Below are 27,711 nucleotides of genomic sequence, written 5' to 3'. Positions count from 1 at the left end.
GAGAAACTGAAGGTTTTAGCTCGTCGGTAGGGGACAGTTAGAGTTTTTGGGACCCAGAAAAGCAGGGAAAGTGGTTTGGGATTGTGGGACAAACTGAATGGTTTTGTTAAAATGATTGAAAGAAATTTATACTGTCATTGTTAGGTTTCAGCATTAGCCCCTGTTGAGATGATTGGGGGCTGTTGACACTCCACAGCTTTTGGTTTGAGTTGTCAGCAGAGCTAGGCAAACATCATGGCATCTGGTTACACTCGTAAGGTTTTTTCACAACCAAAAGGGCTAGAATAACATTTTTTTATATGAAACCTTGGATTGTAGAGCACAGTTCTGCGAAAACCCTGCAGCTGCAGAATCCTGGAGTCCAAAGAGGCCTGCCTGTCTTACTGTATGTATGCATTCTCTCCAGGTGGTGTAAGCAGGCCTGACCCTTTCAGCTATTCCCATGGTCCACAAATTATCACAAGGAAATGGCCACAACATCTCCTGTTGGGAAACCTGAGGTACTACCACACCCAGAAAAAGGAGAACATTGCAATTCATATTGAATATAGCTGCCTTCACCCTACTACTGTACACCACTCACAGTAGTTTCCTGAAAGTACATTATTTAATAGGTTGCATGAAGTAGGATAATTGGTTTTTGATACAGAAACCATGTCTGGCAAAACTAATGGTGTCTTCATCTGTGAATTATCTACTAGGTTTAAACTTTTACAGTAGAGTTACAGAATTACGAAAACCTCGGGAATGGTGGTTGTTTGTAGCTCTGAAATGTTTGTAACGCTGAACAAAACATTATGGCGGTTCTTTCAAAAGTTTACAGCTGAACATTGCCTTAATACAGCTTTGAAACTCTTCTATGCAAAAGAAAAATGCTGCTTTCCCTTTATTTTTTAGTTATTTACATTTAATGCAGTACTGCACTGTATTTGCTTTTTTCTTTTTTTGGTCTCTGCTGCTGCCTGATTGTGTACTTCTGGTTCCAAATGAGGTGTGTGGTTGAATGGTCAGTTCAAAACTGGTGTTTGTAACTCTGAAGTTCTGCTGTATTCTGTTAAGCTCACATAGAAACAACAGTTTAGAGCTTCTCCTGTGGAAACACTGATGCACCTTAGTGATTTGTTTCAGTGGTGTTGCTTACTCGTGCTCAAGTGACTTCATATGATATTGACAGATGAAGCTGAAATTGCTCCAGCACAAAAATGCAGTTCTCCTGCAGCAGGGTATGAGTAACAGCTAATGAAGTCAGTAGGTGGTAAATCCTATCCTGTAGTAGGAGAATCGGGCCCCCAAATCTCCAGTCCCTAAAACCTGTTTATGTACTTTCTCAGCTATTTTCTGAGGATTGCATTGTAAAATACCTTAATCCACACTCATGCCCAAAAATAATTTTCTCCAGTAAAACAGGATGGTCAATTTGGATTGATTCTTCTTTGCTGTTTCTTCCCCATTTTAGCACTGCTCTCTCTCCTTCCCATAGACTGAGCTGGCAGTCCAACCTTTCTTGAGTCACCGTTTGCCTCTGCTCCTTGTACACTTTCCTGTTGAGCTTCAGATTCGTGGTGCTGTATACCAATTCCCCTTTTCTGAGTTATAAAGGCTGCTGGAACATTTTGGAAGTAAGGCTATTTAAAGGAGAGTTTTTCATATTTTATTTAGATTTCACCAATGAACAGAGGGTATAAATATGTTTATTTATCATATATTGAGTTGGGCTCCATAAACCAAACACAGAGTTTTGATGCATTTTAAGGAAATAAATACTGTAGCAATTGTTTCTCTTGAAACAGCAAAATTGTGCAATGTGAACGGCAGGATCTTATGGAAACACAATGTCTTTCCCAAAGTGGCATAAGTAAATACCATTTTAATAATTATCCTGGTGCACTCTGAGGAAAACTGGTAAGTTGTAGAAATAAATAAATGTCTCTGTAAAATGTTTAAACATATTGAAAAAAGAGCCAATATTTAATCAAAAGTAATGAAATTAAAAAAGAAAAGATTGTCTTCCAGAAAATTCCTAACATCGTGTTAACACAGCAGGCCAAATTTTGCTCTCAGTTCACCAGTGTAAATCCAGACTAACTCAACTGACTTCAATGGCATCACTTTGGATTTACACCAGTGGAACTGGGAGCAGAATCAGGTGCAGCATCTGTGTAAACGTTTTACAGTTTTAAATGAAAATTAAGGGCTCACAGCAACAGAGTGGTTTTGAAAAAGGGGTTGGAGAAATAGCCCAACAGTCCCAAGGACACAAACAAAGATGAATATCCAGAGAAACAGTCTGTCCACTACCATGGCAACATACTTCCAATCTTCAATGACCTGGAAGAAAAAGTCAGTTAAAGATACATAGCAATTTACCATGTTCATCTCCACCTCTTTTGTTCATGCTCAATGTTTGTAGTTTGTATATGAAAATAAGAGAAAACAAATCTTAAGGTTCAGGATAACAACAGGGATCGGGAAGGAATTTCCCCTCATATATAGTCCTGGACAGTTGGTGAATGACACTATAAATAGTTTACACCTTGCTCTGAAGCAGCAGGTATTGATCACTACTGAATGCTTGGTGCCAGACAGGATGGACCGTCAGCATAATCCAGTAAACTCCTGTGTGTGAATTGTAATTTGCTGATACTATTCATCCCAATTAATAACGATGAACAATACTTACTGCTTTTAAGAAAATAATTCTGTAGTTGATCTTGATTCTCAGTATGCAAGTGTTTTAATACATGTTAGCACTGCTGGTTGTACTCAAATCCCTGTCCAGTATGGATGAGATCCTGGTCCCATTGAAGTTAACGGGGCCAGGATTTTACCTTCTATCTTTACATACACTACAGTGACTACAGGCATACTAGTGAGTTGTAAAGGAAAAGTGTTAATCTTTTTTTTATCACTTTTTTTATTTTTTCCTTTATAATTGACTCTAGTTACACATGGGAATTCTTCCTCTTAACGACTTCACAGTACTTCCCAATTGACTCCTGCCTTGTATTAGACCATTACATATTTCCCCGCTCAATGCACACATGTACCTCCCATTTCTGTTAATGGGTGTTACATGCTTCTGAGAAGAGAATATACTGTAGGTACATGAACAGTCGCTATCAGAGCATGATACTAATGGAAAAAGCGGAGATTAGAATTATGAATCTAGAAAACAATGGTTTGTAATTAAGCATTTTAAGTTAATGTCAGACGATCTGTGTACAGAAAGCATTAAATTAATGTCTAACTTACAATACCTTGGATAATTGCTCTTTAGTCTAGGGTGAGGACATGGAGTTTGTGAATCATAGGACTGGAAGGGACCTTGTGAGGTCATCTAGTCCAGTATCCTGCACTCATTTTTGAATATCCAGTACCAAGTTCTTTACAAAAGCACAGATAGTATTAAAACACTTTTTCAGCATTGTGAGGCCTATGCTCACATCAAATCCATTTCAATTTGTTTAAGCTTAAGGCTATATTTACAGATTTAGCATCTGATCTTTCTTTTTTCTCTTGACCAGTAATTAGTTCCTAGAAAATGCAAGAAAGTCACCAGTGTGGCTTCATGTGGGATTCCTGCAAGATCTGAAGGGAAAAAGGAGCCAGGCTTTCAGACTACTTGACCTGTATAGTAAAAGGAGAGGAGGAGGACAGAGCAGTAATGGAGAACTTAAGACTAGATTGGGAATTGGGGCAGAGGAGGGTCACATAGGAAATTTTTCATGGATGCGGGGTGGGTATTGGGGAAAGTCATGGGTGTTCATCTGAGCCTTCTGAGTTTTGCTGAACATTATTCAATGGATACTTATATGAACTTTAATGTATTAGCTAGTGGAATGTGTCTCTACAGGATGGGAGCAGAACTGCTCAAATGTGTGTCATAGGTCCTATACTGCTCATAGCTGATGGAGAGTCTCCTTTTGCTCAAGTGGAAGAAGCCTCAGCTTTTGCAGTATGAATGTCATGGTTCTATTTACACTCTTGCCAGAAAGTTCTGAATGGTCTTGGGAGGCAGCATAATGACCACCATGTGTCAAACAACCAAATAGGGTATGAAGAGCTAATTGATAGAGCTCCAAAATAATCCAAATAATTTTAATCCAAAATAATAGTGTTCCTAGAAAGGGTTTGTGCCAATCTAACTAAATCCATTTCTAAACCCATTTAGTTAAACTACTTTATGTAGCCCAGCTCTAAGTAACTTACTCTAGCAGAACGCAGCCATGCTCATGGCTGAGTTACCTGCAGTCCCTTCATTATGGGCCCAATTATATGGTGTTTCCTCTGAACAGGTATTGAATATTAATCCTCTCCCTGCCACACACTAGCTGTGGTCTCTACACCCCATTACCTTGCTGATGTAAAAACACAGTTTGTTTAACGTTAACTCATCTTTATCTCCCTCTGCCCCAAAGCAATAAACATGTTCTATTTGTGGGGACTGAGATTCTTGCCTGGCACACTGCTTTTTAGAACAATATCCACTTTATCAAATTGTTATTCATAGGAAATTTATAGGAAAAGAAACTTATTACTAAACAGTGATTGACTATGAAAATTATAGCTAGGATCTCTATAAAAATTAACACTAAGGAAGATTGTAGTGTTCTTATTTCCCTTCTGAAGAAGAATATACTTATTTGAGACATCAAAGGAAAGAAAACTGAGGTTTGGAAAGTTGGGAATGATTTCTCCTGTTACTTACACTCTGGTCATTGTCCTCACTTTTCATGTGATCTGCTATAAAACTGACTCCATCGATTGCTTCTTGGACTTCTGGAGAAAACTTCATTGAAGATCTTAACCTAAAATCTTGATGGCCACTGATGTTATCTGGATTCTCAGTAACTTTCAAATCATATTTTTTGGCAGAGGCTGTGTTCACAAAGTAGGTGGAGTTTTTGTACAGGTTGGCTGGATCAGTGCATAGATTATGTGATTTATTCTTTCTGCGCTTGCTTAACCTTTGCCTTGCAGAGTTATTCTCTGGGCGTTTCATGAACAGAAAAGTTGGAAGTTTATGAAGGAAAATCACCTTTACCCATGGGGGCATAGTGTGGGTGCTGGGAGATCTGTGATGGACATTCAGTACACAGACGCTGGTAACTATTGAGAATGTTACTAGTACCATTGTAAACATCAGATACTTCCCAATCAGTGGAACATCCAGTGATGTTGGTGGGACAATTTTGGAGATCAGCAATAAGAACACAGTCAAGGCAAGCAGTACAGATATGCATAAGGTCATCTTTTCACCACAGTCTGAAGGCAAGTAGAACACCAGGATAGCCAATGATGTAATAAGCACACAAGGGATTATAAGATTGATGGTATAAAAAAGAGGTTTCCTTTTAATAATAAAATCGTATGTCACATCAACATACTTTGGATCCAAGGGGTTTACAGTCCTTCTTCCTGGAAGTGCTACAATATCCCATTCTCCACTTGGTGTAAAGTCATCCATGCATGCCATGGAAGTTTTAAGTACCAGATCTATTTCTGTGTGATCATATGTCCAAGAGCGGAACTTCAGTGTGCAGTTTTGTTGATCAAATGGGAAATGCTTCACCTCAATCTTGCAGGCACTCTTGTAGATGGCTGGAGGCAACCAGAAAATGCTTCCATTGTTCTTTAAAATCACATTTGTATACACAGAAACTTCATATGTACCATCCGCGCTGAGGAAATGGGAGGAAAAAATAAAGAAACAATGAAAAGACAAAAACAGCGAGGAGTCCTTGTGGCACCTTAGAGACTAACAAATTTATTTGGGCATAAGCTTTCGTGGTCTAGAACCCACTTCATCAGATGCATGGAGTGGAAAATACAGGAGCAGGTATAAGTGTGAGGTCAGTCTAATGAGACAATTCAATTAACAGTACTCATATCTTCTTGTCAACTGTTTGAAATGGGCCACTCTCATTACCACTACAAAAGTTACTTTTCCTCCCTTGGTATCCACTGGTTAATTGAATTGTCTCGTTAGACTGACCTCACACTTGGTAAGGAAACTCCCATCTTTTCATGTATTTATACCTACTCCTGTATTTTCCACTCCATGCATCTGATGAAGTGGGTTCTAGCCCATGAAAGCTTATTCCCAAATAAATTTGTTAGTCTCTAAGGTGCCACAAGGACTCCTTGTTGTTTTTGCTGCTATAGACTAATACGGCTACCACTCTGAAACCAGTGAAGAAACAGAATATGGGTTCAAAATACAGAAAAGGACAAACTACTACATTCTCAGCCTCCTCTACTGAATCCAAAAGAGGTCCCACTATCTCTGCTAGAATTAAACTTCTGTACCCTTTCAATGATAAAACCCATTTTCCAGGTATTTATAAGTTGACAATGAAAACTATGTATACGTTTTTCAGCCTGGGAATTAACACTTTTGCCAATATTTAGACAATATCATTTATTAATGATAACGTGTATGTCTAGAGCCTGTTTCATCCAATAATCACAAAGTATTTTAAAAACAATTATGCATTATTACCCGCATTGGGATGTGTAAAGAGATGTAAAGATAGGTGATCTTATCACCAAAATGCTGCCACCATTGCTTTGGAACACAGCCATTAACAGCACATGGCAACACTTCTAAACAGTTTCGAGCAGGAAGTGAAGAAGAATGCTATATTCAGTTGGGAATACAGGGGGAACATGGGCAGAATGAATGCAATTACATGAGTTGTAATTTAGGCAGGATAATTGTGATTAAAGCTCCTGCTCTTACTAAAAGCGCCATGGGATTTTTAGTGCCCACAAATTCTCTGGGTTTTGTGTCTCATCCAAAAGACTAAAACTGTACCAGAAGAGTGTCCTCCATCACCAGGGAGGGTAACTGGTTCAGTGGGAAGAGTGTTCCCTAAGTAATGTGAACACAACTTCCTGCCATACTTCAATGCTTCTTGCAGGATCTTTGGACTAACAGCTCTCGATGCCACTTAGCTTATGAGATTTGTTAGGGCAGCAATGCAAAGTGGCATGACTGCAAATAAATATTCCTGAAAGTATGATCAGTCTGAGATAGGGTTAACAGAAAAGGCTGTTAATAAGATCCCAAGATTATTTTGCTTAAATATGTCATCCACGCAGGCAGTACTTTTCCCCAAATACGTATTTGTTGATAAACTTAACTGATCCTATTATTGAAAGACACTGTGAGACTAGAAAAGAGTAACTATTCATCACCTTATTTCTTTGTAAATTAACAAACACATGAATAAAAACTTAAGTAGGAAAGTCATTTTTAATAAAACTGGGTTAGTCAGTTTTTAAAGTTAGATGAGAATAAATATAGTAAGAGAGAAATTGGCTGAATTACAGTACTTTTTATATTTTTCCTTTTCATTTTTATTAAAGAATATAAGGGGGAAAATATATAATTTAGAATCAATCTATCTTCAGCAAAAAAAATCAGATTAAATTTACCACTGATGTAAATAGCTCCATTGACTTCAACTGAGTTGCACCTACTTTCTGAAGCAGAAATTATATGCCATAATATTTAGAAATAGGAATAACTAATTATTTGCTGTTAGTAAAGCCCCTTGAAGAAGACAAGTGCCATGTAAGTATTAACATTTTTCTTCTAAGTAAAATGTGAAACATATAAACAGCCAAATAAATTCTACACAATACTGTGTGTGTGACAGAGTATTGATGTGCAGAATATATATATATATATATAAAATTCTCCTAATCAGTTACAGTTTAAAGGTGCCAGACTGACAACCCCAGAGAATAAAAATCAACTGAGACCATCAAAGCCATTTCATGTAGGTAATTAACAGCCACCAGAGGCAAGTGTGTTTGAATCACTGGCAGCTTGGGGCAATTACAACTAGCAGCATAGAAATGTAAGGCTCTTTAATCCATTGCCAGTCATCCGGTACTCAGCAACATAGAATCTCTTTGCCTTATTCATTTTATCTCTTCATGCTAGTTCTATAGGCCTGGATCTACAAAGGAACCTAGGTGTGACGCTAAGCATCACAATGCATAACTTTTAGGTGTCTAGAAAATCACACGAACGACACAGTGACCCACAATTAGAAACCTGGCACCCTATACAATGAATATGGAGAGAGAGGCTCCTTAGAATACAATCCACAAAAGCCAGCGTCCTAGGTGGGAAGTCACCTATACTAGGCACTGGGAGATGCTGACCAGAGGAGTGTGTCCTCAGCCCTGCTCTGCCTGCAGAGATAGGGAGCTCCCTGCATGCCAGACTTAAAAACCTATCTGTGCCAGTGATCCATGAACTGGGAGGAAGACATGTTCTGGCACCTAAACTGAGTGCAGGGCCTGATCTGATATGTGGGCTCAGAGGCCATCTAATTCCATGCAAAACAGCTGGGAGGATGGAAGAGGAAGATCACCCTTATAACCGTTAGCCCAATGGTTAGGGTAATCACCTGGGATGTGGGAGACAAAGGGTTCTAGTTCCCCCTCTTCTTGATGAGAAAGGATTTGAACAGGGATTTACCACCTCTCCTTGGAGAGATTTTTCACAGTGCAGTATACAATATTATTAATCTAAATAGTATCCTAAGCTTACTGTAAGCTTATTTTCCCTGAAAAAGAAAAAGATTTGGGGATTTATTTCTTGCTAAATCAATAGGATTTTTGTTTTTGTTTAAAATCTTTGCAACATTTTTTGTATCAAGACTTACTTATTGTAAAGCACAATGTCTGGTAGCCAGATGTGCTTAGAAGGGATTCTCAGCTTATTTACGCCTTCATAGTCAGAGGGCTGCCAAGCCAAACGATAGTCAGTCCATTCCTAGAGAAAAAATTGTACAGGAGTGATGTAAGTTATTTTGTGTCAGTCAAGTCATACTGAGAACAAGAAAGCAATGTGTTGGTAGATTGCAATAGCATCCCCATGGGATAGTTACCTGCTTTAGCCAAACATTTGTGGTCATGATCTGTTCACGTTCATTCTAAAGAAAGAAAAAACATTTATAAATCTAAACTGTACAAAGTTAGTCCTATTAGGATTTATTCATTAATCTTTCAGGGATACCTCAAACTCCTGGTTGCCTAAAATCATTGCATATAATGTAAAATCTACCTCTTATAACATTAGGAATCTTTCTGTGTCTACTGGTCTATCACTAAAATGCACAATTCTGACTATATTAATAATAATAATCACATAAAATATGACATGATACAGAATTTCATACAATTATGTAATTCATTATAACTATTAACTAAGATGGACTTGGGTATGTGCAGCTTTAAGAAACTGTTTTAAAAATCCTAGAACAAGTAATGGGTAAAGTAATAGTCTTCGGACAATCTTTTTCTATTCATCAGGCCAATGGAATTGTCATTTTGGATTAGACCACTACTGGGGCTAGTACAGGTGGGGGGCTCTCATCCACTCTGAACTAGATGACCAGCACCTAGGAGTATTAAAAGAATTGGCAAGGAACTCTCTGAACGACTACTGTTGATTTTTAACAAATCTTGGAATACTGAGAAAGTTCCAGAGGACCGGAAGAAGCTAATGCTGTACCAGTATTTGAAATGGATAAATGGGATGACCTGGATGAGTGCAGGTCAGTTAGCCTGAAAATGATTCTAGGCAAAATCACAGAAAGGCAGATATAGAACTCAGTCAGTACATAATTAATGGATGATAGCATAATTAATGTCAATTAACATGATTTTATGGGTAATAGGTCTTGTCAAGCGAACTTGACATGTTTTTTTTGATGAGATTACATGTTTGGTTGATAAAAGTAACTATAGATGTAATATACTTAAAATTCTGCAAGGCATTTGACTTATTCCCACATGTCATTCTGATAAAAATAAATAGTGATCCTAGTGATATACAGAATCAATGAGGCCCCTATTAAATGGATTAAAAATTGGTTAACTGATAGATTGCCAAAATTAATTGTAAATGGGGAATTATGATTCTGTGGGGATGTTTCTAGTGGAGTTTCAGGGGGATCTGTTCTTGGTCCTACATTCGATATTTTTGTTGATGATTTAGAAGAAAATATAAAGTCATTGCAGATAAAATTTACAGATGACATAAAAATTAGTGGAGTGGTAAATAAAATGAGGATAGATTAAATGATGAACAAAGATTTCTATAAAGCTGATATTCCTTAAACCACACCTGTTTTGACATTCCATAAGACCCAGAAAGATTCCAGCAATAGAACTAAGGCTTATTCTCACTGCAGATTTGTTTTCATTCAACAATGTAAATAATTTTACCAGTGATCCAAGAGCAGCAGCAGCCTTAATGACATGGATGATGAAAAACAATAAGAAGGCTGAGAGAAGAACAAAGGAGGATAAAGCAGAGTGACCTGTGACATCTTGTAATGTCTGAGTGAGACTGGCAGCGAGAGGACACTGTCAAATATCTGAGACCCCAAATATTGTCCTACATAAAAATGGTGAGAAGTATTCATATTCTAAATATATACATCTTAAAAATCCATCAAGCCCTTGAAGAGATTCTATTTTCAAACTGTTGAAGGGGTATTCCAAACAATAAAGAGTAATAAACTCCTCCCTCCTCTATGCCAAGGGGCTTGAGGTTTTGGGAGACTGGTAACAGGTAATAGACCCTTTCACTGCTGGGTTATTGATTTAAATCTAGACCAGGTAAATAATGACTGCAAGAAGCTGTTAATATCTGATGATCACTCAGTGTTCTATCTAAAATTACGTAAGAATGGTGATACTGGGTTAGACCAATGATCCACCTAGCCCAGTATCCTATCTCTGACAGTGGCCAGTGCCAAATGCTTCAGAGGGAATGAACAGAACAGAGCAATTTTGAGTGATCCATCCAGTCCCAGCTTCTGCCAGTTGGAAGTTTAGGAGCACCCAGATTATGGGGTTGCATCCCTGATAATCTTGTCTTATTGTCATTGATGGACCAGTCCTCTATTAACTTATCTAATTTTTTTTAACCCAGTTATACTTTGCCTTTGCAACTTCCCATGGCAATGAGTTCCACAGGTTGATTGTGTGTTGTGTGAAGAAGTACTTCCTCTTGTTTGTTTTAAACTGTCTGTTTATTAATAATTTAATCAGGTGACGCCTAGTTGTTGTATTTATGTGAAGGGGTAAATAACACTTCCGTATTCACTTTCTCCATACCATTCATGATTTTATAGGTTGCTATCATATCTCCCCTTAGTTGTCTCTTTCCTAAAATGAACAATCCCAGTCTTTTTCATCTCTCCTCATATGGAAGTTGTTTCACACTCTTAATAATTTTTGTTGCCCTTCTCTGCACCTTTTCCAATTCTAATGTATCTTTTAAAAGATGTGGTGACCAGAACTACACAAATTATTCAAGGCGTGATATTTCCTGTTTTATTATCTATCTCTTTCCTAATGATTGCTAACATTGTTAGCTTTTTTGACTGCTGCCACACATTGAGCGGAAGTTTTCAGAGAACTATCCACGATGACTCCAAGATCTCTTTTTGAGTGGTAGCAGCTAAATTAGATCCCATCATTTTGTATGTAAAGTTGGGATTAATTTTTCCAATATGCATTACTTTGCATTTATCAACACTGAATTTCATCTGCCATTTTTTTGCCCAGTCAGTTTAGTGAGATCCCTTTGCAATCTGCTTTGGACATAACTGTCAAGTAATTTTGTATTGTCTGCAAATATTGCCACTCACTGTTCACTCCCTTTTCCAGATCACTTATGAATATGTTGAACAGCACAGGTCATAGTACAGATCCTTGGGGGACCCTGCTGTTTACCTCTTTCCTTTGTGAAAACTGACCATTTATTCCTACCCTTTGTTTCCTATCTTTTAACCAGGTATTGAGTCATAGAAGGACCTTCCCTTTTATCCCATGACTGCTTAGTTTGCTTAAAAACCTTTGGTGAGGGACCTTGTTGAAAGGTTTCTGAAAGTCGAAGTACACTATATAGTTTGGATCACTCTTGTCTACATGCTTGTTGACTTCCCCAAAGAATTCTAATAGATTGGTGAGGCATAATTTCCAGTTAGTAAAGCCATGTTGACTCTTCCCCAACATATGTTTATCTGTGCATGTAATAATTTTTTTCTTTACTATACTTTCAAACAATTTGCCTGGTAGTTAGGCTTACCAGCTTGTAATTGCCAGGATCATCTCAGGAGCCTTTTTTAAAAATAGGCATTACATTAGCTATCTTCCAGTCATCTGGTATGGAGGCTGATTTAAGTGATAGGTTACATACTACAGTTAGTAGTTCTGTGACTTCATATGTGAGTTCCTTGAGAACTCTTGGGTGAACACCATCTGATCCTAGCGACTTATTACTGTTTAATTTATCAGTTTGTTCCCAAATGTCTTGTATTGACACCTCAGTCAGATTTGTCACATAAAAACAATGTCTTGGGTGTGAGGATCTCCCCCACATCCTCTGCTGTGAAGTGGTAGAGGGTCTCAGTCCAGTTCCTGGTGGACACATCACAAAAAGCCAACATAACCGTTATTAATGTGTGTCCTGGTAGGACATCTCAACAAGATGTCAAAGACTGAATGGATATGGAGACCTATCTGGTTTCTTGTCTGTAGAGGTAGTTACTCTAGCTTTGGGAAGAGGCTCATTAGTGGAAGCCTCCCCTGCTGCTTCTTATGCTCTACCCATTCTGTGGATAAACAGAAGTCTCCTCAATTCTGCACCTTTCTCCAGCATTAAATTCACAGGCAATGTACTCTCTAGAAATAGGTGAGTCGCTACCTGGCAACTAAATTGACCAAACCTCATTGACTCTCTCTTTTTCTTGTTAGTTGGATGTAACCCCAAAGGGGCCCTTTAAATTAAGTAGCTTGGCAGCCAGCATAAAAGCAATTTGGATGGAAGATAAGGACAAAAAGGTAATCAAACTGTCCTTAGATGTTGCTGCAGACCTGCAGGGCAATGGCAGAAAGTGGAGCTGGAGTGGCTTTTCAGATAAGAGACACCAGTGAAAAGGTCCAAAAATACAAAGATAAACTAAATCAGTTAAGACTCAATATTGTCCCTTAGCAATATTGCTAATTGTCTTTAAGTTCCCAGCCATTGCCCTGGGTTAGCCTTGTCTCACTAATTCCAATGTCATAGTTATCTCTAGAAATTGAGTCTGTGTCTTCAGATTAACAATGTTAGGTGAATAGAATACGTATAAGTAATAGCTAGATTATTATTTGTTTTATTTTCTTTCTTGATCTTCTGTTTATTTTATTGTCTATTCTGCTTGGGACGCAGTTGGATTCAATAAATCCATTCCTTCCTTCATTATTCGTCTGAGTTGATGCCACACTAGTTGGTCAGTGAGACTGTCGATCTCTCATTTTACAGGAAGATTTATCATAAAGATGCTCTAGATTAAATCATGTGAGGCCCTTTATGGGCCTGGATCCTGGAATTCCTTTCAGGATAGGAAGCAAGGTATAGGGTTGTTGCATTACTGTTACAATGTGAGTGGTTTCAGAGTAGCAGCCGTGTTAGTCTGTATTCGCAAAAAGAAAAGGAGTACTTGTGGCACCTTAGAGACTAACAAATTTATTAGAGCATAAGCTTTCGTGAGCTACAGCTCACTTCATCGGATGCATTTGGTGGAAAAAACAGAGGGGAGATTGATATACACACACAGAGAACATGAAACAATGGGTTTATCATACACACTGTAAGGAGAGTGATCACTTAAGATAAGCCATCACCAGCAGCGGGGGGGGGGGGGAACCTTTCATGGTGACAAGCAAGGTAGGCTATTTCCAGCAGTTAACAAGAATATCTGAGGAACAGTAGGGGGTAGGGTGGGGGGGAGAAATAACATGGGGAAATAGTTTTACTTTGTGTAATGACTCATCCATTCCCAGTCTCTATTCAAGCCTAAGTTAATTGTTAAATGTGAGTGGAGGCTATGCATGAGCAATAGTACATTTCAGGCTCCCTGCACTCTGCTTTCTATATGTAAGGGGATTGTTGCCCCCTTACTAACGTTCAGAGGGGGTGTTTTGGTTGGTTAGCTCCCAGTGCTAAAAGGGGAAGGGTCGATGGGAAATCAGGACCATGAGACTGACAGCCCCCAGGAACAATGGAGAGAGTTCAATGCTCCAGGTCAGCCTGAAAGACAGGGTGGGCAGGCTAATTAGGGAGTCAGGAGGCCACAGGGGTCCCGTCCTCTGTGTGAGCTGGAATTGCCTGGGTCAAACAGAGTGGGACCAGGCTAAGGAGAAAGCAGGGGCCCAAGATGAGCTGCAGAGCAGAGCCATGCCAGATCCAGAGGGCCCAGAAAAGCAGCCCAGGAAGCAGGTCAGAGTTGGGAGCAGAGTCACAGAAGCAGCCCAGGTAGAGCGCAGATCCTGTGCTGGGAGCAGAGCTGCAGCCACAGAGCCAGGTATGGTGAGCAACTGTGGCCAGCCAAGGGGGGACCCTGGGCAAAGGGCCCAGCGCAGAAAGATACCCCCAGCCAAGGGTCCTTGCAGGCCAGACTGGGAGGGGATCTTAACCTGATGGGGGGGCTGACACTGGGAAGAAGGGTCCCACCACCCAAAGCCTGGAGGTGTGTGGCCACCACCAGAGCAAGTGTCCAACCCGCAGCATCCCTGCAGCACAGCCAGGGCCTGAGAAGGAGGCCTGGGACCTACAAGGAACAGACTGTGAACTGCCCTGATGTTCCAGAGACACTGTTTGTGATGTTCCCTGCCACAGAGCGGGGTGATGTTTTCCTTTAACCTTTCCCATTTTTCCTTATTATTTTTTTAATTAATTGTTGATTAAATAGCTTGCATTTGCTTTACATTGTATGTAATGATCAGTGGGCCAGGGAAGTGTCCAGTGCAGAGAGAGTACCCCAGAGTGGGGACACTCTAGCCCCTGTCCTAGGTGACCGCAGCAGGGTTGGGGGGGTCGAGCCCTCCAGGAATCTTGGGCCCAGCCTTGTTGGGGTTATGAGGACTCTGCCAGACAGGAGAGTGGAAGGGGAGTCCTCAAGAGCAGGGAGGCCTCTGGGTAAAGGAAGTGGGAGTGAGGACTAAGATCCTTTCACTATCCCACCTCACCGGGGTAGTGCAGAAGCCAGGAAAGTTCCCCACAATAGTGGGACCATTCCCCCGCTTACATATAGGGTATGTCTACAGTGCAAATTAAGTTATAATTGTGGGGTAGGTAAGCATACCCAAACTAGATTTAATCTTGATAGCATGGATAATGATGGCAATGAAGACTCGGTGGCATGGGCTAGTCACCTCACTACATGCCTGCTGCTGACCCTGGGTATATACTCAGGTTGTTAGCCTATGCTGGGGTCCATGCCACTGTGTCTTCACTACAGTTGGTATGGGAGCTAGTTAAATTACAGCTAGAGCAGTTATAACATACAATTGAACTGTAATTTACTGAGTAGCCGTACCCTAAGACTGTGTCTACACTAGGAAAGGGTGTTTTTTTTAACATATGTTAACTAATGTGTTAAGATCTTAAGTAGACGATGCAATTTAACTTGTGAAGTGGTCGAGGCAAACTCTAGGATTCCTCCAGCTAACACATATGAAAACTATAGCTTGCCTTCTCTTCCCTAAGATCTTAACATGTTATTTAAGGTGTTAAAAACACCTCTTTTTCTAGTGTAGATATTGCCTAAGAATTTGTCCACACTAGTGTTTTTGAATGTTAGGTAAATGATTGCCAATTGATTTGCGTTAGATAACATGTTTGTATGGTCAGGTCTGGATACTCCACAAATATTTATGGTTTACCTTATCCATAAGGGGGTGGGGGTGGGAGTGGGTAGGGGGTAAATTGTTCCAGAAGTTGTGAAAAGCCTTGTGTCTTTATATAAGCTGCAGAAGCAGTTGTTGAGAGCCTCTCCAAAAGTACAGCACGTTGTGTCAAGAAGGTGGAAGTCTGCATTTGGGCTAAATATCACCAAGTGTAGGCACTTTGGCAAATTTAGAACAGATATCCTACTGCATGAAGGAGAAGGAAGAGCCTTTGGATAGGATTCCTTCCACACTTAGAGTTATATCATTAGCAATATAGTATGTATTTATAGGTCCTGAGCTCCCCTCCCTGTGAGCAGATGTGGGCATGTGTGTCTCTGGCACAGTTTGGATGACAGAGAGGGGCAGTGGCTTTGCTGCACATGCCTTCCCTCTGTTGGAGCATATGGAAGTCTCCCTGGCTTGGCTGGGCCTCTAAAGATGGAAGGGCAAAGATCCTGGAGGACTTCTGCTAGGAAATCCCTAAAGGTGGTGCTAATGCTCCTAAAAAGCACCATTAACTCTCTTAGGAAGCATCTGTCCCTATAGAAGAAGTGGTTGGAGTTGAGCAAATGGCAATGCTGTGCCTAATCAATTCTTGCTGCCATGTGGGAGGAAGGCCTTGCAGTGGCTCTGAAGGAGCTTGCTAATCCAAATGATGGTCTGGGATCTATGCACTTACTGTTTACCCTATTGCTCCTGGGTTCTGTGGGGTTTGCAGACCATGCTTCCCCCTATTCTGTGAGTCTGCACCTTTTATTTCTTGTGGGAGGACCATAGGGGCACTTTGAAAGGGAACTCTGTCAATGTCTCCAGATGGAATCTCCTAGCAGAGGGGAACATCGGACCTACAATCCCTTTGTTTATATTAGAATATCTGTTGGGTAAGGAATTCTGTATATTCAAGCGCATCCATTCATGCAGCTTCCTATTACTTCCATCAGTGTCTTTCCCCTTCCTGTCTTGTATCCAAATTAGAAATATATGTCACTTTCCAACTTCAGAGTACTTTATAATTAATCACTAGTTCATCATTACAAAAACCATGACAGGTCACTCTTACGCCCATTTTACAGGGGGGACTGAGCAGAGTTCAAGACATCATCCCTATTTATGGGCCAGATGCTTTTCCCACTGCAGTCAATAACAAAACCTCCATTTTTCCTTGCAGTGGCTCTGAAGGAGCATGCTAATCCAAATGATGGTCTGGGATCTATGCACTTACTGTTTACCCTATTGCTCCTGGGTTCTGTGGGGTTTGCAGACCATGCTTCCCCCTATTCTGTGAGTCTGCACCTTTTATTTCTTGTGGGAGGACCATTGGGGCACTTTGAAAGGGAACTCTGTCAATGTCTCCAGATGGAATCTCCTAGCAGAGGGGAACATCGGACCTACAATCCCTTTGTTTATATTAGAATGTCTGTTGGGTAAGGAATTCTGTATATTCAAGCGCATCCATTCATGCAGCTTCCTATTACTTCCATCAGTGTCTTTCCCCTTCCTGTCTTGTATCCAAATTAGAAATATATGTCACTTTCCAACTTCAGAGTACTTTATAATTAATCACTAGTTCATCATTACAAAAACCATGACAGGTCACTCTTACGCCCATTTTACAGGGGGGACTGAGCAGAGTTCAAGACATCATCCCTATTTATGGGCCAGATGCTTTTCCCACTGCAGTCAATAACAAAACCTCCATTGCCTTTATTGGTGCAGCATCCAGTCCTAGAATAGCTCTTAGGCATTGTGTACAAACCCCACCTGGGCAACAAGGGGTTAAGGTCCTACCTTGGATCTAGGCAGCCCTATCCTGCCACACCTGTAGGATATGCTCCAACAGGAGGAGGAGTTAAAAGGCTGGGGAACAGCTATTTTGGGGCAGACCAAGGAAGAGAGCAGACTCTGCAGCAGAGAGCAGAAAGAAGGCAGAAATTTCTCCCTAAGACAACTGCCCAAAGGTCCCTCCCTGAGGGAAGGGAGGACCTGCCACAGAGACAGCCTGAGAGGGAAGCGTTTCACTTTCTCCCTCATATGAGCTCTGGACTTTGGTAATTCCCTTAGGTTTTTTGTTTGGACTACCCCAGCAGAGGAAAGCCCCTTGGACTGAGCTGGCCCAGGAAGGTGGGCCATACCATGGGAGAAGGCAGTTGCCACCTGAGAAAGGGAGATACCATGCTGCATGCCACCACCAGAAGGTGCTTTATGGGGGTGAATGGGCAGCCTTCATGCCGCCTTAACCCAGATGGTGACTTGGGACAATCGCAGGGGGGAGACAGGAAGTGGCCCAGGGAGGGCAGCCTTAAGCAGCCTCCGCTGTCAGATCACTGATAGCCCTCAAAGGGCCTTAGGTCGGAGCCTGGTGGAGTGGGAGGGCCCGGGCTCCCCTACCAACAACCCCTCTGCAGGTCATGGGCCTTAGCCGTGAGCACTAGGTGACACTACCTGACGAACCAACCCCTGAGTGAGGACCATCATAGGCACATGTTTAATTTTAAGAATGTGCTTGAACTCCATTTAAGTTAATAGAATTAAAGCTCGTGCAAAAGTTAAGTATATATCTAATTGCTGCCCTAAATAGGGATTAGGTAAGTCCTTTCCTAAGTGATTTGGTCTAGACCCCATAGAGATTCAGAGCTCTTGGACAGGAGTTCCTGGCCCTCACTTCTGTGCTCAGACTATACCACAATTTTTTCACTCTACACAGCAAAAGATAATTTATCATTATACACATTATGGAGAAGATCATCATGTGATGTAAATTGGTGTGGCTCTACTGAAGTTGATGGAAGTATGCCAGATTGTGTCAGCTAAGGATCTGGCTCTGTATTTTTCAGTATTTTATAGTTTAGGAATAAATAGATCTCCTTTTGCCTGAATAAAAATTATACTTACACATTCTGAATATTGCATGATGGACAAATAGATAATAAAACATATATATCTTCCCATGTCACTTACGATTATATAAACCATATAATAACAGAGAGACAGTCATGCTAATACAATCTATCATCTACAGAGTGCGCTACCTCTTCAAAGTTTTGTACAAATAGTAATGAACGAAAAGGCACATCTTATTCAAGCTTACCACACTGATTAGCTGTGCCAGGGAAACCAGCAGTTCTATAGATACCAACTGTGAGGAGTTGACAGCAGGGCGAATTAACTTATTATACCTGGCAGGGCTCAGTAAGTGGTTCATTAGCTTCTCCTCAGCATCTGCCGCATCGCTTCCTGTAAAACAGCATAGAACAGGATCCCAAAATGAAGAAGAGATTACCTTATGAAGCGAGCATTGAAGCGCAGAATCCTCATCCAAATGAAATAAGAAAAGCTCTAGATTTCTGAAAGATTCTAACTAAATGTGAAACAGAAAGATCTGGGTTTATTATGAAAGCCCTTGGGGCAAATTCTGTTCTACTGAAGTCAGCTTTGTTGGACAAGACATAAATCAAGGCAGAATTTACCCCTTTGCTTTTCATGTTAAAACTGGAAACTCTTTCTTCATCAGTGCAGCACCAAAGCAAGAGGTACTCTCTGTGTTATGGTATGAAATAGAAATTGGAAGTCCTTTTTCTTGTTTTAGGAAGAGATTTTTGAAGAGGCAGAAGACAGATGTCCAATCCCATTCGTGACTTGAAAATCTCCCCTTTAACTGTCCTAGAAGATGAAGGAGGAACCCCAGGCACATGTATGGTAGGAAAAGAGTGCGCTATTTATAGGGAAGAGCCTGGGGATAAACTGTAGAAAGGTTTTCAAATGATTAAAGAGCACTATATATTCTGGTTCTAGACTATTTTGCTGAAGTATAGCAGAACCAAAAGCATTATTCTAGACTTGAGCCTTCTGACAGTTGGAAACAAAACTGAGATATGGAGTAGCCATAATATTAACACTTCAAAATTCGAGGTGACCAATTATTTAAGTGACTGTACAATATACATCTGAGGGATTCCAGGTTATCAAGTAATCCAGAACATTTTCTATTAGTTGAAGTAGTCTATGGCACAACTCCAGAGATAATGAAATCTGTTATTAGGCTCTTGCTTATGTTTTCCAAGCTCCCAGTGTTGTCTTCTGCAAACTACTGTTGTAAACATAATAGATTAAAAAGCATATTCTGCTCTGAGTTACATGAGTGTAAAGCTGGAGAAATTGCATTGACTTCAGTGGTATAACTCTGAGCAGAATTTGGGCCTAAATGATCAACACTGTTGCTGTTAGAGACCCCAGCAGCTTCTCATAGGGATACAAATCCTCCACAGGAAGCAGAAAATTTATATAAGGGCTAGATTATTTTCCTAGTTAAAATGGTAAATGTAGAGTAACTCTGTTGAACTGGTGTGACTCCACTGACTGACGTAAATGGAGTTACTTTCTGATTTATACTGATGTGATGAGAAGACATTCTGGTCCAGGGGATAGAAATATCAGTAATTCAAATATCTTCTCCCCTTTCAAATAAGCAAGTAACTATATCCCCCAAAAATCTGGGGAGAGGGGGAGGTAATCTGACCCTGGGTAATATCTCTCTCCGTTACACACTCTTCACGTATGTTCCCAATATTCCTAAAAACATAGTCATTGCAAAGCAGTTATGTGCAGTAAAAACCATTAAGCATTACAAATATTTCACATTTATAATACATTAGGGTAGCATGTTCAATACACTGTAGCATGTCAGTAAGAGTCAAAGAGGACCAGACATCAGAAAGCTGGTATCCAATAATCCTCCAAGTGGTTGAGTTGCTTATATCTGAATAGTTGCTTAATTTGACCTAGAATTGGGCTAAAATCTCTTGAGAACAGGCTTTCTCTTGAGAATCCTGGTACTTTTGGATTATATCCAGGTTAGAAATGCTACAAGAAGAGCCTCTCAGTATTTTTGCTTCTGATTTAAATGAGGAAAATGTAGGACATAGTCAACCAAACACTTTCACATCTCAGAGCAGGATCTGTTAAAGCTTTCAGGAGAGGTTGAGGTGAATATTAGCGTTGCTCATTCCCTTAAGAACCAGCATCTAGCAAGGCATTGATAGCGTAGCAAATTTACACAATGCATGACAGAAATGTATACCATGTCTCTCTGCAAATATGTCCATGGTGCACACTCGCAAGCTTAGCCTCACACCTTTAATTACTTTACTGACATTTCCATGGGAGAAGATGAGATATACAACAAGCAGTGATCAGTGCCTGTGTTTGAAAAGATGAAGCTAAGCAAAATGCAAAAGTATTCACTTTGCATATTTTCCACTGTGAATAGAGAGAGATTTGTGAAATTTTACAAAAGCAAAAATTGCAGAAATATCAACATCCTATGCTCACAACATTCTTTTTGCCAGTAAAAAAAAAATTATTCAGATCCAACCTGATTGGCATTGACCCAAAGAGGAAAAATCTCTGGTAAGCCATGAGTCTTCTAGGGCAGTGTTCTTTCCATGCCTCAGATCCTACTTTGCCAGTTTGGTGGGTCACTGACACCCAGATGGGGTTGGTAGAGTGGTGTGTGATGTCTTTTCAGCCAGTGGACTGCCTAAGATGACATTGCAGTCTCAAGCATTGGAATTCCCAACAGTCAATGGTGTTGACAGCAACAAGGGGTTTCATACAGGCATTACATTTTTCACTCTAAAAATCCAGTGAAAAGTTTGTTTCTTCATCAAGTAGGATTTTTTTTCACAGAGCCATAAGAAAAAGAAATTATACCTCCTTTGGTGATTTGTGTAGCCTCTGGTGATTTTAAGGTATAATAGCTATAAAAAGACAAGATGCCAAATTATCTTCACATTTACGTCGTTGCTACCACATTGAAGATGTACCTTAGTAAGTGAGAGGACAGTTTGGCTCATGGGATGTGTGGGTACGTAAGTTAGTGCTCACATATGGGCTATCGATTTGACACAGTAGTCACTACAATCGGGTGATGGGGCATTCAAGAGCTAACTTGAGTATCCATATGCAGCGTGTTGACAATGTGGACATTTTATTTATATTTGGCTCACAGTATGCCTGAACAAGGAATGCCATGTAAGCACATTTTTGATCATCTCCATTTGGATCGGAGAGCCAGCTTAGATTTGAATTCAAGGCAGATGCAATATACTGCATAGGATCTTAAAGATCATTGAAAAAAAGTGGAGATTTCCCTACCCTTTAGAAAAAGCTCTGCTTGACATTTAACATCTTGCTTACTTTATGACCTAGAAGTGCCACTTTGAGATGATGTCTGTTGCAGTGACCACTCAGTGTGTGTTCTGTAGCTCTCCAGCTCTGAAAATACTGTCATAACAAGAGACAACCATGTGATCAGTTACCATATGTGATCAAAATAATTCAGACTGAATTGCTCAGGTCAAGAACTTCCAGACAAGTAGCAGCCAGGTGGGAAAAGATTTTTATTTACTGTTGAGTTATTACTCTGTATGTCATGGTATCCATTTCTACAGAAATGCATAGGATAAGTGTAACAGTCATTCAAAATGTTTCACGAGACCTCGTTATCTAATGCAGATGGTAAAAAGCTGAGCTAGCTGTTCATTCCTATGTCTGTCTCTTTACTCTCAGTCACAGAAGCAAGAGTAACAAATGCAAGCCCTATACTATTTTACCAAAATGGAAAATTGAAAACATACGTCAAAATTTTTAGCATGCTGCTCTTTCATTCGTTACTCCAGTGCATGCTGGGACAGCTTCAAGTGGGTAGGGAAAGGGTGTGACTTGTTCTCATCCAGAAGAGCCTTGATGTTCCACTGCTGTTCTTAAGGAACTCAGATTATAACATGCAATAGTAAAGCTGTTTTTTCTTGTTGATTACTATTAATGAACTATTACATATAACATCACCTCTTTGGCAACAAATCACAATTATCTCCTTTCTTCTTGTGGAAGTGATGGGCTGGTACCACTGGTGTTTCTCTTCCCTAGGGCTGAGTTACATATTCTGGCAATTGACTACTCTCTGGGTAGATGCAGAATAATAAAGTTAATGAAGAAAATGATGATGATCATACCAAGCCTTTCTATAGCATGTTTCAATTGAGTTAACTCCTATTGATTTCAGTGAAAATTGCACTGAAATGACACACTCAAGGTCAAAGACTGAGTCAGTAACAGAACAAAAGCCAACATACTATCTGGAAATAGGCGCAGGATCCTTGACACGCCTTCTACCCACTCCTCCCCATGTCAACTCTAACCCCTAGCTCATGCTCCAGCCTGGGAACTGTATAGAAAAGTATCATTTTCTTCTTTTGAATGTCAAAAAGATTGTTCAGTTTGCCTCTTTTCCTCATTATTAATAGCTGCCTGTTCCTGGCTGCTGATATTCACAAAGCCCTGCGGTGAAAAATTCCATCAAGTTTATTGTACTGTGATTAATTTCGCTGCTGAGATGCTTTCAGGGTAATTTTTCTGTTATGCAAATGTTGTCTTTGGTGTTTTTTCTAATATGTTATGGACACGAAAGGCCAGATTCTGCCCTTCAGTAAGGCCCCTGAGCTTCTCTGACACTGCAACAGAGCTGTAAAGTTGCACTAAACTGGCAGCTGAAATTTCTCTGAAATGGAGGAGTCCTCAGCTGGTGTAGAGCTGGTATAACTGCCTTTGCATTAGCCCCCCTTCCAGACTGCCAGCTGGCACCATTCAGATCTTTCCATCCTGAGACTCATTTGAGAGTCACAAAGCACTTAGCTAGCTTTTCTTTTTTTATATTCTATGAAGTTGGTGAAATTCAGTTCAAATACATCAGTGGGATTTAAGTGCATATTTAAACTAAGCATGTGTTTGAGCATTTGCTGAATCAGCATCTGACCTACTGACCTACACCACCCCTGCTGCCTCTGTTCAGGGCCTCTCTTGAGCAAAGACTGTGAATTGTATGGTGGATACATGGTAGGAGAAGACTGCCACATTTATTTTGAACAGTCATGGCTTGAACCCAGGGCTCTATTCCTGAAATACACTAACCTACTGATGCTAACAATGTGTATTTGCATCAGCCATAAAGACTGTGGGCTTTTGGTCCATCAGAAGCAGCAGGGCAGCATGGATAGATTATACTGAGGCTGTTCTATTTCCTATGAATCCAAGCAACTCTAATATGTTACAGTGGAGGCTGTCTCTTTGCGCCAAATGCCCTTCCCCCATTGACTACAGTGGTGCAGGATTGCACCAGAACACTGTACGAAGTGGATGTTTCATGTTGTAACTTTTGTTATTTCCTCGTATGCTCCAGAAAGAGAATTGTAATGTCCACATTTGAAATCAGTATTCAGCTATAAGACTCCTGATCACACCCTTCTCACAAGCCTTTCTGTGAGCATTGATTTTAGACAATCTTCAGTTAGAATATCTTGAAACCTGTGGTTTCTTTCTCCCATGTGAGGGATCTACTTAATAATTCTTCTTATGTGATGAATCACCAGAAAAAATAAGATAACTGTAGCTCTGCACATCAGAACAGACTCCACAAAAATGTTCCAAATTATTTGAAAAGTTTTGCAGACCAATGCTTCTGGGTGGCTGTTTTTGTTTTGTTTTCAGTCAAAAAACATAGTACCATATGAGATTTTAATATCATATTCATATTAGCTGTGGCATTTCTAAATCCAAATCTATCTCATCAAAGGCCTAACAAGATAGAACTGTGCTGATCCATGCTGAACTCTAGGCTTGCTTTATTTTCTTTTCTATTCTATCTTCTCATTAACATAGAGTAAAAATGTCTATACAGTGAAGAAAGTGAGAAATACTACAGACCCAGAGTGATTAATTTTAATTGTATGTTTATTAGAGGTGATGTCTTAAGGTGGTTGAAAAGAGTATCTCTGTTTAAACACAAAGATAATGTTTAAAATCAGTGAGGTAACTTCAATGTATAAATAATCTCAGCAACAAACAGAATGCTCTAGCTTCTTTGCATAAGAAAGCCAGATAGAAATGGAGTGCAGTTTGGTATGAATTAAATGGAGCTGAGTGACCCCTGCTAACAAATTTCAGTGCATATATCTTTGTTAATTCTCTATATTAGTGTTCACACCCCTGTCTGAGATTATTCTAGCAAATGAGTTTACTCCCTGCAATATCTGCTTGAATGGCCAATGGTAAATGAATACTGCAGAATATTTGCAGAAGGTGAATTTTAAATTTGTGTTCATGAGTATTCTCAATTGGAAATCTGATTCTAAGCCTTATCTGCATCCAAGTAGGAAACCAAAACATCCCATGGGACTTGAGTCCAATCAGAACAGCTCATGTCTGGAATATCAAATATTTGCAATGAATTGTTCACAAATGAGTTACAGGCTAAGAATTATTTTGAGAAAGTCTTATGCAAATATTTTCAAATAATGAGTACATTTAAGAAACTATCAACTGCTCTTGGGCAAGTCACAAGCAAGGTAACGAGAAGGAACTCTTTGAACAAATGATTCTTATGAATTATCCATTCCCATCTAGCTTTAAATGACAATTCATCATCATTCAGATGCAGAGATAGGATGCCACTAGATGTCACCAGCGCATTGACTTAAAGATTCCAGGATCAAACTATGCCTGCAAGTAGTGTCTAGAAATTATTTTTGTTCCTGAGCCGTTTTTATAATCTACTTTCTGTTTGCCAAACTACATATTAATTGGATGACACCTAATGAAAACAAAATAGCCAAGTGGACAAGGTCCTATATATTTCACAATGTCAGTGGCAATGTATTTCAAACTTTTTCTTTTTTTAAGTGCTTCTTTCCTTGACAAAATATTTTCCAAATGGCAGCAACCAACAAAAATGTTGTATTTGAGTAGACAGATGCTTTTAGACAAATGATTGTAACAAGAATAATCAAGCAGCTCTAATTAGGAGGTGGACATATTTTTTCACATACTGAAAACAGAAATGGGAAAAACAGTTAGGGCCAGATCCTCAGCTGGTGCAAATTGTCATAACAGCAGTGGACACGCTACAGTACAATGAAAGAAAATCCAACCTGGTATGTAACTTACAATATACCTTTCAGCTGCAAGGTTTTTTTCCACAGCTCATTTGCTTCGACAAATTCCTTCCAGGATATTTTGCATTTCATACTAAAAGAAACAAAATCATACGTTTTATTAAAGCATCAGTGTAAAGTTTCTCTTTTACATGATCTAGTATTTAATAATGTAAAATGAGATTGAAATAGCTACTCACCACCTTCAACAGCTGGTCACTTTGAGAACATGACAACAAACATGTTGGATTGATTTCCACAGAATGAAGTAAGGAGTAAAGTTGGCAGCTACAGTTGAGTGCCCTGTGAACACCTTCTAAACTGCAAAACTAAACATAAATCACATTTCCTTTGTTTTCCTGACTTTTAAGACCTTTTAACAAATGTTGAATCATATTTAGAAATAGCATGTTGTTCCATGTGTAGAGTAACTTCTTTTGTTTTTCTTTCCTTCCCCCTGCAAAATGACTAAATGGACCATGGTAACTTGCCAGATTCTCTCCTACTGTCAGGGAAGAGAAATAAAAATGTTCCATTGTCTCCTCTTACATTATTTACTGACATTGTTATTACTTCTCAAAATATTCTATGTAAAATTATTTATTTATGTAAAATCCATTGCTGTTGCAATATGCTGCATTATAGTGTGGTATAGTATTAATGCCAGTTGTTCCAATACAGAGTAGCATCTAGTGTAGCCTCATTTTGTTTTAATTTCCAATAAAAAATTAATAAGCAATAGCAAATATTTAGAGGGCTCAAAGCTTGTCTTCTTAATTTCTTTTTTTGTTAAATCTAAACTAGGCCTCACTCCTCAAATATTATATTTCAAAACAGATTTTTTTAAACTACATTTTATGAATAAAGTAAGAAAATGCTGGGTGCAGAAATAACAATGGTCAGAAGGGAAGGTTAGTCGTTTGGGAATCAGACTTTCATTTCTACCAACACCACTAAACTAATGCTCTCGCCTGATTTTTGTGTGTCTATGTGTTGCCTAATTCTGTATATGAAAATACGGGTAGGCTATAGTAAATGGTCTTAATATATGATTGAATACTTTAACATATATTTACATAAACTTAATTGAAACAATATTTAAATACTATTAATCAAGTATTTAGGTAACAAGAACTTTGGGAAATAAACAAATCAGAAAGCATAAGGAAATATTTGCCTTATAATTGTAGAATCAGTTGTGGGATACATTATTTGAAGCCACGCTTCTCTCCTTACTATTTACAGTCACTCTAAACACATCCCATCATTATCACAGATGATCCAGGCAGCATCTACAGGAATATTCTTCCCGTGATCATAGTTTCCTACTGACCTTGGCTTTTATTGAGTTATGTTAAATCCAGGTTACCATTGCAACATCCTGGTTTCATTAATACCACACAAGACAAAACAGCACTAAAATAGCAGATTTCATGCATCTTTCTGACGATTGTAAACTATCCCCCTGGAAGTTAGAAACATTTTGAAATCAATAACCCCATTGCTCCCTCCTCTTCCCTGAATGCCACAATTGTTATACAAACTCTATCCAAAAAGACACTCACCGTTAAAAGAAAAAGAAACCACTACAAAGAGAAAGAACCTGTGTGTGTTCCTCATGGCAATAACAAGAGGATGTGAATTACTGTTCTTCAGTCGAGACTGCTGAGGATAGGCGCAGCTGTCCGGGTTGCACAGGCATGAGAGATAAAAGCAAACCTGAGCCTTGGAGATATTAACTCTCTGGAAAGAGAGAGACAGTAGGACCCAGCAGATCTGATCTGCAAAGTGGAGCTTTCATGAGCATGGGGATCCCTCCCCCTTTGAAGCTGTTTAAAGAACCAGAGCAAGAGCGAAAGCATGCAAAAAGAAGAAACATAATGTGCTAATATGAAATAAGCAAGAGGGGAGTATAACGGCCAGTAAATAAACAAGGTCTGTAATATATAAGAGCAAGAATTATGCATTTGCTAAC

At 39.5% G+C, this 27,711-nt stretch overlaps 1 protein-coding gene and 1 long non-coding RNA gene across 2 annotated transcripts; both read right to left on the bottom strand.

The window, feature by feature from the left end:
- Window positions 1-1,478: 1,478 nt before the first annotated feature.
- CHRNB4 (cholinergic receptor nicotinic beta 4 subunit) lies at window positions 1,479-27,418 on the bottom strand. The gene is made up of 6 exons (XM_038419207.2): window positions 27,302-27,418; window positions 18,839-18,984; window positions 8,910-8,954; window positions 8,685-8,794; window positions 4,709-5,681; window positions 1,479-2,328 (listed from the first exon to the last, which is right to left on the bottom strand). Exons 1-6 carry the CDS (start codon window positions 27,354-27,356, stop codon window positions 2,188-2,190), a joined length of 1,470 nt encoding a protein of 489 aa, XP_038275135.1. The 5' UTR covers window positions 27,357-27,418; the 3' UTR covers window positions 1,479-2,187.
- LOC122456145 lies at window positions 22,648-26,059 on the bottom strand. Its single transcript, XR_006274834.1, has 3 exons — window positions 25,937-26,059; window positions 25,750-25,830; window positions 22,648-22,711 (listed from the first exon to the last, which is right to left on the bottom strand). It is a non-coding gene; the product is annotated as an uncharacterized LOC122456145 (long non-coding RNA).
- Window positions 27,419-27,711: the final 293 nt, after the last annotated feature.

The sequence above is a fragment of the Dermochelys coriacea genome, chromosome 10, assembly GCF_009764565.3.
Source record: "Dermochelys coriacea isolate rDerCor1 chromosome 10, rDerCor1.pri.v4, whole genome shotgun sequence".
Classification (NCBI taxonomy): domain Eukaryota; kingdom Metazoa; phylum Chordata; order Testudines; family Dermochelyidae; genus Dermochelys; species Dermochelys coriacea.
Note: the sequence above shows the minus strand (reverse complement) of the source record. Positions and strands in the feature narration are given on the sequence as shown.

Coding starts and splice junctions, on each gene's coding strand:
- CHRNB4 (XM_038419207.2), bottom strand. CDS start 27,356: ATGAGGAACACACACAGGTTCTTTCTCTTTGTAGTGGTTTCTTTTTCT. Junction 8,795..8,909: donor CAAATGTTTGGCTAAAGCAG/GTAACTATCCCA, acceptor TTTTTTCTCTAG/GAATGGACTGACTATCGTTT. Junction 5,682..8,684: donor GACATTGTGCTTTACAATAA/GTAAGTCTTGAT, acceptor CCATTTCCTCAG/CGCGGATGGTACATATGAAG.